This window comes from Anopheles merus, chromosome 3L, assembly GCF_017562075.2.
Source record: "Anopheles merus strain MAF chromosome 3L, AmerM5.1, whole genome shotgun sequence".
NCBI classification, from domain to species: domain Eukaryota; kingdom Metazoa; phylum Arthropoda; class Insecta; order Diptera; family Culicidae; genus Anopheles; species Anopheles merus.
The window spans coordinates 2,328,011-2,340,304 of NC_054085.1; the positions used below are offsets into that span (position 1 = coordinate 2,328,011).

General features: G+C 46.4%; 3 protein-coding genes across 5 annotated transcripts; 1 reads left to right on the plus strand and 2 right to left on the minus strand.

Moving 5' to 3' along the window:
- Positions 1-426: 426 nt before the first annotated feature.
- LOC121598203 (ATP-dependent helicase brm) lies at positions 427-8,857 on the minus strand. Its single transcript, XM_041924727.1, has 3 exons — positions 7,947-8,857; positions 1,343-5,666; positions 427-1,274 (listed from the first exon to the last, which is right to left on the minus strand). The coding sequence occupies exons 1-3, from the start codon at positions 8,460-8,462 to the stop codon at positions 1,111-1,113; spliced, it is 5,004 nt and encodes a 1,667-aa protein (XP_041780661.1). The 5' UTR covers positions 8,463-8,857; the 3' UTR covers positions 427-1,110.
- Positions 5,998-7,113, plus strand: LOC121598205 (inositol monophosphatase 2-like). Its single transcript, XM_041924730.1, has 2 exons — positions 5,998-6,567; positions 6,633-7,113. The coding sequence occupies exons 1-2, from the start codon at positions 6,097-6,099 to the stop codon at positions 7,002-7,004; spliced, it is 843 nt and encodes a 280-aa protein (XP_041780664.1). The 5' UTR covers positions 5,998-6,096; the 3' UTR covers positions 7,005-7,113.
- Positions 8,858-9,302: 445 nt separating the features above from the next.
- Positions 9,303-10,726, minus strand: LOC121598206 (acyl carrier protein, mitochondrial). Of its 3 annotated transcripts, XM_041924731.1 has the most exons (5): positions 10,451-10,726; positions 10,361-10,366; positions 10,057-10,182; positions 9,772-9,859; positions 9,303-9,704 (listed from the first exon to the last, which is right to left on the minus strand). In XM_041924731.1, the coding sequence occupies exons 1-5, from the start codon at positions 10,613-10,615 to the stop codon at positions 9,613-9,615; spliced, it is 477 nt and encodes a 158-aa protein (XP_041780665.1). In that variant the 5' UTR covers positions 10,616-10,726; the 3' UTR covers positions 9,303-9,612. The 3 variants fall into 3 exon arrangements, with proteins under 3 accessions (XP_041780665.1, XP_041780667.1, XP_041780666.1); XM_041924733.1 differs by lacking the exon at positions 10,057-10,182 and having other exon boundaries at positions 10,256-10,366; positions 10,451-10,725; XM_041924732.1 differs by lacking the exon at positions 10,361-10,366 and having other exon boundaries at positions 10,451-10,724.
- Between the last annotated feature and the right edge of the window lie 1,568 nt (positions 10,727-12,294).

Genomic DNA, 12,294 nt, shown 5'->3' on the forward strand with positions numbered 1-12,294 from the left:
AAGAGGGTGCCATCATTTTACTGGTTTCTAGCAACAGCTTTTGTAACTTTTGTCCGTACGTTACACCGTCACCAGTTCTTGTTGGCGATAATCGCACCACATCTTGCAAAATTGTACACATCGTTTCGAAAAATACAGGGCTTTCCTCTGTAGGTCACTTACGCGGGACATTTTGGTGAATCTGCGGGAGTTGTAATCAGAATCGCGAATAATTGGGAGATTTAATTTATAAAATGTAGAATGTCGGATCAATAGTTTTTGGGATCATTATTGAAAGCTTATTTGATAAACATAAAAAAGGCAATGCGAGTACTATCCGATGCAATAGCCACATGGCCGACCGAGATTCCAACTAGTTGAGCGCCCGACGACATTCGCTAGAGAAGTTTTTTTCGGAATGCATTAGAAAAAAAAATAACACTTCGATTTTCAGTTGATTTCATTACACGTATTAATATCTATAGCCGACCAGTAAATGTGTGTCCAGTAAGGTTAATAATAATAGCATGACAATGTCACTATTTATATAAAGGAAAAAAATAATAAAAAAAAATCCCGATTTTATCTTTACATGACGTTCCCGCTGTAGTAGTGCAGCACGAACAACCAACAGATCTATAAATATTTGTCCGTAATGGAACAGATTTGACCATCGTTGGCCGATGCACACAATAAGTTTCCTCTAGAAATAGTTCTGCGACAAGCCGAACTGGATAAGGGATTAGTTGTTGAATGGTTTGAGTTTCCAAAATCTAAGCATTTGTTTTTTCTACGTGTTTGTCTATGGGGAGCTAATCTTTTGCAATTTTTTGAATGCGACTTTCGTTGCAATACGTAACGCGTTGATGCTTAATTGTACAATATAGATAATACAATTCTAATGTATCAGCTGCTGCTGCTGATGCTGCTCTCTAAACTAAACAAAAGCGAATGGTATTCGTCATGCGTTCGCCGCTATAGCAGCGAACTCACACAACTGCTGCTTTTAAGGTGCACGATGATGATGCTTTACTGAACTTACAAATTACAGCTACTGTCTGACCCTATTGTTTTGCAGCGATAAAATATACTATAAAGATAAACCATAGGTATTGCAAATTGTTTGCATACTTAATCAATATCGTCATCGTCATCCGAGATGGTATACTTCTTCTGTGCTCGTTTCCTTCGCACCGGGGTAGCTTTCTTCGCAGAGGAGGTGGAAGAAGTTGATCCTTTCGATATTTTAAGCTTCATCTTCACGCTACCGCCTTCCTCGTCTGATTCTTCCTCTTCTGCAAGGAAAAGTATCCAAATGATTAGTAATGGAAGTTGTACACACGCCCAAACCTCACCTACGTACCTTCTTCATTGGATTCCTCTTCTTCATGGTTGTCCAGGATCTTTGCCTTTGCATTGCTAAACACTGACTGCAGCTCAAGACTGTCTTCATAGATCAGAGACGCTTCTTCGTTGTAGGTCTGAGCATTCTGACACAGCAGGAAGAAATCATTCTCCAAGTCGGCAAAGTCGACATATTTTGCTTCTTCGATGCGGGCTAGTATCTTCTTGATGTCGATCGGTTTCTTGATCACTTCGTAGTAGTCGGGCAGGTCACGCCTGGAAGGCAGCTTGAGGAACGGTTTGCTCAAAACGCGTCCATCAGCATCGGTGTACTTGATTACTGCCTTTAGGACCTTCTTCATCTGCTTCCTTATCTTCGGATCGGTTATGCCCTTCTTGCGCTTTGTCATTGTTGAAACAATGCTCTCATCATCCGAGTCGTCCCTTCCTCTACCCTTTCGTTTGCGTCCCTTTCGTTTCTTTTCTCGTTCCTCCTCCTCAAGCTCCTCATCAAAGTCGGCCCCATCATCGATGGCCTTGAGCCACTCTTTCTCCGTTAGGCTGTCAGTGTAATCAACTTCCTTTCGCTGGCGCGAGCCCCGGCCCAGAATAGATGTTTCTTCCTCGTAGTCCCATCGGTCGACTTCTTCATCATCCTTCACCAACCAGTCGGGCAGTTCAGCTTCGTCCAGCAGACGCGGCTTCACTTCCTCCGCCTTTCGCTCAGCGTCCATCTTTTTGAACAGTTCCAGCTCATCGTCCGTTCGCGAAATCATCAGATTGATCATCTCGTCATCTGGGACCTCATTTTCCTCCTCCTCATCCATCTCGTCCTGGTGCAGGATGCTTTGTAGAAATTGCTGCCGTTCGCTACCGGTAGATTTCTGATCGAACATACCGGCTTGGATGACTTTTTCGTCCATGTTGAGCTTGTACCGGGCGGCAGCCAAAATACGCTCCTCTACTGAGTTTACCGTCATTAGTCGCAGCACGCGCACCTCATTTCGCTGTCCGATACGATGCGCACGATCTTGAGCCTGCAGATCCTGATGGGGATTCCAATCGGAATCGAAAATAACGACCGTATCTGCCGTCTGCAAATTCAAACCTAAACCGCCAGCTCGAGTAGAGAGCAGGAAGAGGAAGTAGTCGGAATTTTTCGAATTGAACTTTTTCAACAAATCTCCGCGCTCTTCGGACTTGGTAGTACCATCAAGACGCAGATACCCGAAGCCGCGCCAGGAAAGATAATCTTCTATTATAGTCATGCACTGTGTCATCTGACAGAAGAGCAGTACCCGATGCCCAGTCGCTTTCAGTTTGGGCAAGATGCGATCCAGCAGCTCAAATTTGCCCGATGCACGGTACAGATCCGGACCAGTGACTGTTCCCTGCACACCGATGTGGTCGCAATACTTTTCCTCTATATGCTGGAACATGAATGGATGGTTGCAGAGTTTGCGCAGCTGGACAATCGTGTTCATCAGAGCCTTCGCACCTCCCTTGCCCTTGTTGCCCTTCTCCGAGCCGTCAGTCAACAACACTCCCTTGCTCTGCATGTGCTTGTAGAGCACGCGCTGCAACCCGGACATGTCACACTTGACGATGTACTCCACCTTGTCCGGGAGCTGCGATTCGACCTCCTTTTTCAAACGGCGCAGCAAGAATGGACGTAGCACCTTATGCAGACGACGAATGATGAGAATCGTTTCTTCCTCATTTAGTTCCACCTTTTCGCCAGTAGTGGCGAACGGTGCATTGAACCACTGTTCGAATGTGGAACAGGATTTGAAAATCGATGGCAGTAAAAAGTTTAGCAGAGCCCACAGCTCGGGAAGCTTGTTCTGCAAAGGCGTTCCCGTGAGCAGCAAACGGTGCGGTGCATTGTAGTGCGTGTTGAGCACCTGTGTTAGCTTGCAGTGGTGATTCTTCATTCGGTGACCCTCATCGATGATCATGTACTTCCACGAAATCTTCGCCAGCACGGCCTTATCCTTGATTACGTACTCATAGGTTGTAAGCAGCACATTGAACTTAGTCGCTTTCATCTGATTTTGGACAGCACGGCGACCCGCCGGAGATCCCTTGTAAGCGACGACACCGACTGCTGGGGCCCATTTTTCGAACTCCAACACCCAGTTGGAGAGTGTCGAGAGCGGTACAATAACCAGATAGGGACCGTTATTTTTCTTCTTTTCCATCAAATAAGTAACGAGAGCGATCGTTTGGATCGTCTTACCGAGACCCATTTCGTCAGCCAAGATGCCGTTGAGATTGTTGTTAAACAGTGATACCAGCCACTCGAGACCCTTGATCTGGTACTCCTTCAGCTTTCCATTCACTAGGATGGATGCTTGCTCGGTCACCTTCTCGTGAACCGTGTGTGCAATGCTATAGTACGTCTGCTCTTCGGTCTTATATTCGTCATCCTCAACCTTCGCCTTTTGGATAACTTCCTTCGTCTTGGCGTCATCGCTCATCTCTTCCTCGGGAGTTTTCTTCTTTCCTCCCTCCGATTCCTCCTCGTCATCGTCGGCGTCGCCGTCCGAGATAACGTACTCCCAGCCAGGATGCAGCTGCAGCCAGCTGTGCAGATCGCGCAGGAACGGTGCATCATCTCCCGAAATCATCTTGCCTGTTGCCGTTTCCATCACCGTTACACGACAATCTGATGCTTCGCAGTGTTCGTCCAAATGTTCGATATCGCCGCTTTCCAGAATGTGACGCTTGAGCTGTTTCTTGCGCTGGATCTCATCGTCCTGCTTCTTTTTCTGATCCACCTTGTGTTGTTTGACCATCTCCGTAAGGTTGCTGATGTACTCATCCGTCTGCGACAGCAGGAATGCCAACCGCTTGTCCTTCTTCTGATCGATAAGTTTACGGTACCCTTCCTCATCCTCCGCCATCAAGCGACGCATACGTTCCTTCTCGATACGCTCCTGTTCCTTCTTTTGCTCTCTTTCCGCGTTGGCATGATAGTTCATTACCGCTTTGTTCAGGCGGCCCAGCTTGGCAATATTGTTACGATGGTACTCTTTGAAATCTTTACCATGCTGCAATACCGACGCTAAGAACTCCTGATGCTTCTGGCGACGTTTGCGTTCGGCCTCGAGCTTCTGCTGCTTCTCCAGTTTCTCCGTGGCACGTGCCTCGCGCAGACCTTGCCGTTTGGTACGCTTGTAAGCTTTCACGTTGACGGCCGTTTCGAGTGTTGTATCGCGTCGTGTGCACTGGACAATTTCGCTCCGCAGCTGGCGCTGGAAATTCAGAACCCGTAGCGCCCGCAGCTCAATCAAGGCCTTCATTCTCAGATCTTCCGGCATCGAGGCTGGCAAATTATTGAGCTCCTCCAGCCGAAGAGCAATTCGGGCGGCCAACCGATTTTCACGCTCTTGCAATATGGTTAAAGGATCCAATCCGGCCGGCTTCGCAACGGTCGTGACGCGGTTCTGTTTCGGCATCGGTTGCATCGTCGGTGCTTGGGCGGCCGGTCTTGGACCCGGCCCACCAGCGGGCCCTTGCGAGTTCGGACGGGCAGGTTGTCCGACTGTGGGAAGCATTTGCTGCTGGGGATGACCGTGTGATGCTGCCGAATGTGTCTGCTGTTGCATTTGCTGTTGCTGTTGTTGGTGGTGCTGGCCGTGTCCCACTTGTGGGGGTCCACCCATGGTCATGCCTGGCATTGGACTTTGATTCGGAGGCATTCCTCCACCGGTTCCCAGTGGTGGTTTGTTAGAACCGATCGCGTCTGGCGGACCGGGCGGCCCTCCTTGCTTGCCCGGTGGGCCCTGCATTGCAGACTGTGGTGCTCCTGGGTGACTCGGAACCGTAGAAGGTCCTTGCGGTTGCGGTTGTCCTTGCTGTTGATGTGGTGGTTGCGGTTGCTGTTGCTGCGAGGGTTGCGGCGGTATTCCCGGCTGCGGTGAGGGCCCTCCAGCAGCGTTCGGGTACGGACTGGCTGGAGGTGTTGGACATTGCGGAGGGGTCCCATCGGATCGCTGGGCCAAAATTTGCGATGCTAGCTGCTTACTTATTGGCTGATGACGTACCAGCAAGCGATACGCCATGATTTGTCCGCGCAGTTGATGCAGCTGCGGAGCGTTTAGATTTTGTTGCTTGGAATTAGCACGTAATGCCAGCAGCTGCGAATAGCGTGGATCTTCTTGCAGTCCTTTTTCCTCCATCGAGTCGATTGCCCGTTGCAAAGCGTTAAGATTTTCTTGTCCCGGGGGTGGTGGTGGGGCCGAACCGGGCATCATGCCGGGATTGGCAGCACCGGGTGGCATTACAGGCCCCGGTCCAGGACCACCAACTCCCTGCATCGGCCCTGGCGGTGGCGGTCCCTGTTAGGAAAATAGAGAAAGAGAAAGATAAATGATATAACGAACAACTTCGCACGAAATAAAGCATCACTAGAAGGATAAGCTTATCTTTGGTTCGAGATTTTACAGACGCTGACATTGAGATTAAGTCAACAATACAATCACTAATTTACATCATGAAAACAGTACCGTAGCCCCGGAATGCATGAACCGCGAGCAAAAGGCGTAACGAATATCACGTTTCGCTATATTTGTACGCCTTATCTGCCACACACACACACTTACACACAGGCGCGATTCTGCTAATATCAAAAGTCATTGAGCCGCTGTGTGTGACGCTAGCTGTCATCATTCCAAGTATATCAGGCAACGGCAGCGGTCGCACGTACCGGGTGTACGCAGTTTATCATAATTTAAAAAAAAATCTTCAACACGTTATCAGCGTACCATCATGTGCGACGAAAACGAATTAAAGGCAGCCTTCGAAACAGCGCTGGAATTGGTGAAACAGTGTAACGAAATAGTGCTCGAGGGATTTCGCTCCGCTTCTAAGCAGGTGGAGGTGAAAGGTAAACATTGGGATCTGGTGACTATGTACGACCAGCGAGTGGAGGACATTTTGATCGCGGGACTTCGGCAACAGTTTCCACATCACAAATTTTGCGCAGAAGAATCGGCGTTCGCTAGTGGAGCCAAGCTGATTCTCGGACCGGAGCCAACGTGGATAATTGATCCAATTGATGGCACGGTCAACTTCGTGCGAGGCGTACCCTTCACGTGTATTTCTGTCGCACTGGCGGTCAATCATGAACTACAGATCGCTATCATAGCGAACCCAACCGCCAATGAGCTATTCACTGCCATTAAAGGGCAAGGGTCATTTCTGAACGGTTCCCGGATCCACACGCGCAACACGAAGGAAGTAAGTAGAGGAAAGACATGCTCGATTCGATTGGGTGAATTCACCTTCCTCTTTATATTTTACAGCTGAAGGATGCCCTCGTGGGACATGAATTTTCCATCGGAAGCTATAAGCCGATACGAGCGGCCCTGTTTGAGCGGGGCCAGAGGTTCATCGCGGAGTGCGTAGGATTGCGTGCGTTTGGTTCCGCCGCTCTCTCATTAGCATACATCGCTAGCGGACAGATCGATGCCTATAGCATACAGTATCTTAAACCGTGGGACATTGCAGCAGGCGCGCTACTGATCCAGGAAGCTGGCGGCACGGTTATTAGCATCACAGGAGGACAGTACGACATTATGAAGCCAGATATTGTCGCCGCCAGTAGTGAACCGTTGGCTCAAACGATACTGAACATAGTGCGCGACGTTGATGAGAAGCTAGCTAGCAAGGAGTAATATTGCCTGCCCTCCGTAACCGCACTAACTAACTTTATACGACCACTGGGTGCAGCTTTAATTGATAAGCAATAAATATATTGTAATGTGTCAGGTTGCGGTTATCGAAGAAGGATAATGAAATGAAAAAAATCTTTTTTTTGTCTTTACCATTACCATACCTTTACCGATGGTGATTTAAATACAGACGGTCCCCGAAATACACGGTTAATGGAAACCGAAAACGGCGGTAAAATCGGAATGGAAAACCGTGTGTACTTCCAGTCAAAATATCACTAGTTTTCATGTAATTGTACAAGTGGGAGGTGGTTATACTTAATGAATTGTTTGATGTGATTCTGACTGAATATAAAAGTTGCAAACCTTTTGAAACAGTTTTTAACATTCGATCAAAAGGGATATTATTTGGCAGTCTAAAACGTATGTGTCAAAACAGTACAATTTGCTATAATAATAGTCAAATTTACAAAACCGCATATAACAGGTAGCGTGTATTTCCGGGACCGCCTGTATATGTTATTAAAAGCTAAATATAAATAACTGTAACACCATATATCTATAATTGAAATACGGTATTAAAATCAAAGAGACAGTAGACTTCGTGAAAATATCTATATGAGCAGGATAGATTATCATTGATCATCATTCCAAAACCAGTTCAGTAGGGTTTCAGTGATAACGATAACTTATGGGTAGAGAGCGATATCTAAAAATACAACAAACAGAAGAATCTAAGTGAAAAAATAATAAATAATAATAATAATATTGTACGATAGAACGTACGATACTCGTTAAGTGTGAATTTTAATTTAGTGGCTTGAGTTATCTCCTATCCTGGTTTCATCCTTGTTTGTTTTTTCGCATCGGATTGTTCATGTTCGGATAATAATCAATTCGAGAATTATCATGCTACGGGACCGGACACTTTCTTACTGTACATACCGCATTTGGTGGCATCGAGTGTCCCGGATAACCACCTGGAACCATTCCAGGAGGCAAGGGTGGGCCCTGTGCCGGGTGCCCAGCCATTCCGGGATGCGGGGGAACCGGGTGCCCCATTACAGGATGGGGTGGATGTTGCGGCATGTGTTGCGGTCCCGATGGAGGCATGTGATGCGGTGGTCCGCCCGGTCCATGCCCGGGTGCTCCCTGCGGCCCCGGTGGTGGTCCATTCATATGGGAAGGGTGCTGGGGTGGCGGCGGTCCGTGAGGATTAGGTGGCTGGCCACCGTGGGGTGTCGGAGGCCCTTGCATCGACATGTGTGGCCCAGGCGGGGGTCCTGCTTGGGGCGGTACATGATGGCCAGGGGTAGGCATGTGAGGCGGCCCCTGACTTTGACCAGGATGTGGCGGAGGTGCCTGCTGGTAAGGACTGTGCGGTGAAGGTGATGGTGCAGGGCTTTGCGAAGGTGCTTGTGGCGGAGGCATTGGGCTGTTCTGTGGCGTTGGACTAGCCATTTATGTACCTTAGTCACTGGCAACCTTTGAGCGAGCTGCAGTAATCACGATGCAAAACTCGCACAGTTCTTAGCAAACCATCGATTCGCTAATAGCACTACGTACTGCTAACACCGCACCAAGAAGTTTCACTGCCGCTTGCCTTCGCAAGAGAAAATGGCTGCCGAGTGGGTTTGGTTGCACTGCACGAACGCACAACAAACAACGCCGTTTTACCACACGCCGCACTCGCACAGATACGTGAAAACGTAATTCACGACTTAAGGACTCCAATGTTATCAATTAGCACTGTTCATCGAATATTCTAAAGAGTTTATGCAACTTTTTTGCTCAAAGCATCGCAGACAACCATGCAGGCCGCTTTGTTCATTGCTGGTTGTAATTAATGTCAGGTGAGTAAAATTATTGCTCACTTTTTCGGCGTTGGAGCTGAAGCTTCTCACTTGTACGCGTTCGAGCAGTTTTTTCTCACATATTCGAGTCTGTTATTCTCGCTATTGAGAATGCGAGCAGTTCTCTCGCTACAATCCCGGGTTGCCAATCATAATTTTCTCAACTGTACAGCAATGATCGCGTGGATGCATTGTTGTAAGCAAATTGTATTAAAATATAAAATACTGTAGATCACAATAATGCTAAAAAAGAGAATCATAAGCAAAGATGTTGGTATCTTTTACAGATTTTTTAACAATGTCGTATTAATTAACTATGTTCTTAATACAAACCCATTTGCTATCACATATTCACAAGATTTTGTTTCGGTCCTTATCGTATTTAGTTCTTTCATGTACCTCAAGGGTTCAAGTAAATACTGTTTGGGCTTTGCGAAAAATCCACATGTTTTAACAGGAGCGACGAAATAGCAGATACATTTTATTGGTATTAATGGTATTCATCTATTTTTTGCTCTTTTGCAACACGGAGAAGCTGTGTACCCTAATTTATAGGTTTGTTGTTATGTTCCATGTGCAGATGTTTGTGCCTTCTAATGCATATTTACCGGCATCTCTTCTTGCTTACAGCACGCTTTCGTCGTAGGTGACCATCAATAGTATCTGTTTACAACATTCATCATCAATTTCTCACACTAGGATCTACAGCATCTGCCAGATACAGAGTTTTTACAGTTTGAGTCCTGCTTATGAAAACCTTATTCATAAATATCTTCCTTGTCGGCGATATACTGGACAATGTCGGCAGGTCTGAAAAGCTTTTCCGCATCGCCGTCAGGAATTTCAAATCCTTAAATCAAGAGCGAAACATGACACATTACAGTTGAACGAGCATTACAAAGGTTTGCTTTCCTTACCGAATTCGTCTTCCATGGCCATTATCACCTCGACATGATCCAGCGAATCGAGCCCGAGGTCATTGATGAAGTGCGACTCCAGTGTAAGCTGGTAGGGATAAAAATTAGACATAGATTTGGTCAGGATAGATTTGGTTTAGAATAAAAAAAGGCATTGCTTTGGTACGCCACGGTACAGCAAAAACAATCGCTGGCAACGAGAGGTGCTAAATTGCTGGTTGTCATATTGCTTGGAAACTAACAATTTTCAATAACAGAAAAAGGCCAAGCAGCATCAACACCTACCTTTTCGGGATTGACTTTGTCGTACAGCTTGAGCACCAGCAGGACACGCTCTTTGATCAGCTGAAGCGTTAGCGGTTCCTTAGCACTGTAATTTCTAACTATCTCTAGTTGCCATCGACCATTTTGCTGTGAACGCGCGGGAAGGGTGGGGGAGAGAGAAAAAGAAAAACAAATGCTATCAAATCACTTGAATTCGCACCTTATCCGCTGTAACTTTATCGTAAGCGCCAACAACTTTCAGCACACGCTGTTTGATCTCATCTACTTTCGGCTTGGTGGCAAAGAATCTGTGTACGCTCCATACTTTTGGCTACGGGCGAAGGAGTATCGGAAAATTGTGTTACATAAATGGGGGCTCCGGCACGAACCAGACAAATAACACAGGGTTTCTAACCTCAAAGGGGGACAGCAGTGCGGAGGCCGGGGCTGTCAAAAACTTCTCATTACACCTATCCCGCCGGGCGACCGTGGCCGAAGACACCGAGCGTAAAAACACGCAACGGAGCAGGGACGTATTGCGGCAAGCCAGGCCGCGTACACTATTCACCAACGATGCCATATTCTGGTACGGTTTCTGCGATTCCGGATGGCAGTATTAAAACTCGCGAAAACTTCGCCTCCTGCTCGCACGTCGGAGAACGAGATAGTGATGCGATGCGATGAGATTTGTTCGCCGAGAAAATTGGAAACACAGAAATATGGATTTGACAGTAAAACATCGCCAGACTGGAGCGTTTATTACAGTAGAGCCTGTTCTTCAAAATCGTCAACAAACTATCTTGGAATAGATTTTTTGAAAAATGTGATCCATCCGAGAGCAAAACTAGAAACAATTGCGGAATACATGATGTATTCAACGATCGAATGCTTCTCAGTGGATTATAGTTGGAGCACGTGAACTTATTACCTCCTTTTTATATCACCAAAGTATGTTTTCTTTGAATTTATGTAACTGATGCATGAAAAGATATATTCGTACTATATATTTTTTTAAAACTTTTTTTAAAAAGCGTCTTTAGATCGGTACCTTTTAACTTTATCAACATAATTCAAATTTTTCTATAACAAATGTAGATACACATGTTACACCATCAACAAATGGGATGTCTTTTTTTATATGAAGAATTGTTCGGTTATTATCAGCATATGTTGCCCATAGTTATCTATTCGGAAACATTGGTCTTTTGAAGCTTCGTATGAAGATCAATGGTATTTTGCCGAAAAAAAGTTTACCGGTTTCAAGGACTTTAAATTCATCTTTTTGGGTAATATTTACAGTAGTGATGGGCGTTTCGGAGCGCACCAACGGCTCCGGAGCCGGCTCCGACTTTTTCCCGGCCTTTTCCCGGAGCCGGCTCCGCTCCGACGGCTCCGCTCCGACGGCTCCGCACCAACGGCTCCGGAGCCGGATCCGCACCAACGGCTCCGGAGCCGGCTCCGCACCAACGGCTCCGGAGCCGACTCCGCACCCACACCCACCCACGGCTCCGGAGCCGGCTCCGCACCAACGGCTCCGTAGCCGGCTCCGGACTAACGGCTCTACACTCATGCCTCCGTTCCATAAATGAATATATATCCTCGCACGTGTGGAAGCTAACACACGATATGATTGCAGTATTGACAAGCATGAAGTTGTGTCACCGACAAACCGACGTGACACTTCGAACAAAATGAGCTTCAAAAGTTGTCTCCTTATTTCAAATGAAAATACGTTAAACACTAGCGCCATCTCTATAATGATTCGCTTACTACACTGACACAGAGAAGAAACTGCTAAACCCCCTTTTTGTTTTTCTTTGCAAATTCCATTGCGTATTGTTTTATGTACTTCTCACATCTTTTGCATTGATTTAGAAACTTATAAAATGATTTTCCTGGGTGTTTTTTCCAATAATTCTTACAAAATCTTGCCTCACACTTCCTTCGTAATTTGTATTTAGAAAAATTGTTTACATCGAAGCAGCAGTGAACAGAGCTTACTTTGACAGAAGTGTTCGCCTCACTGGTAAATGACAGTACTTTCGTGTGGGACACTTTTGTAACACCAGTGTCACGTCGGTTTGTCGGTGGTTGTGTAGCATTCGTTAGTCTCGTCTTTTTTAACAATATTGAAAACTAATCGATGTTTTTTTTTTGATAAATTCTTTTAAACATGACCTACTGCGCTATTTACGGATTTCCTCGATTTAAACTTCATTGAAAAAGTTCTTTCCCAAATAGCCAGCTCGTACTTTATAG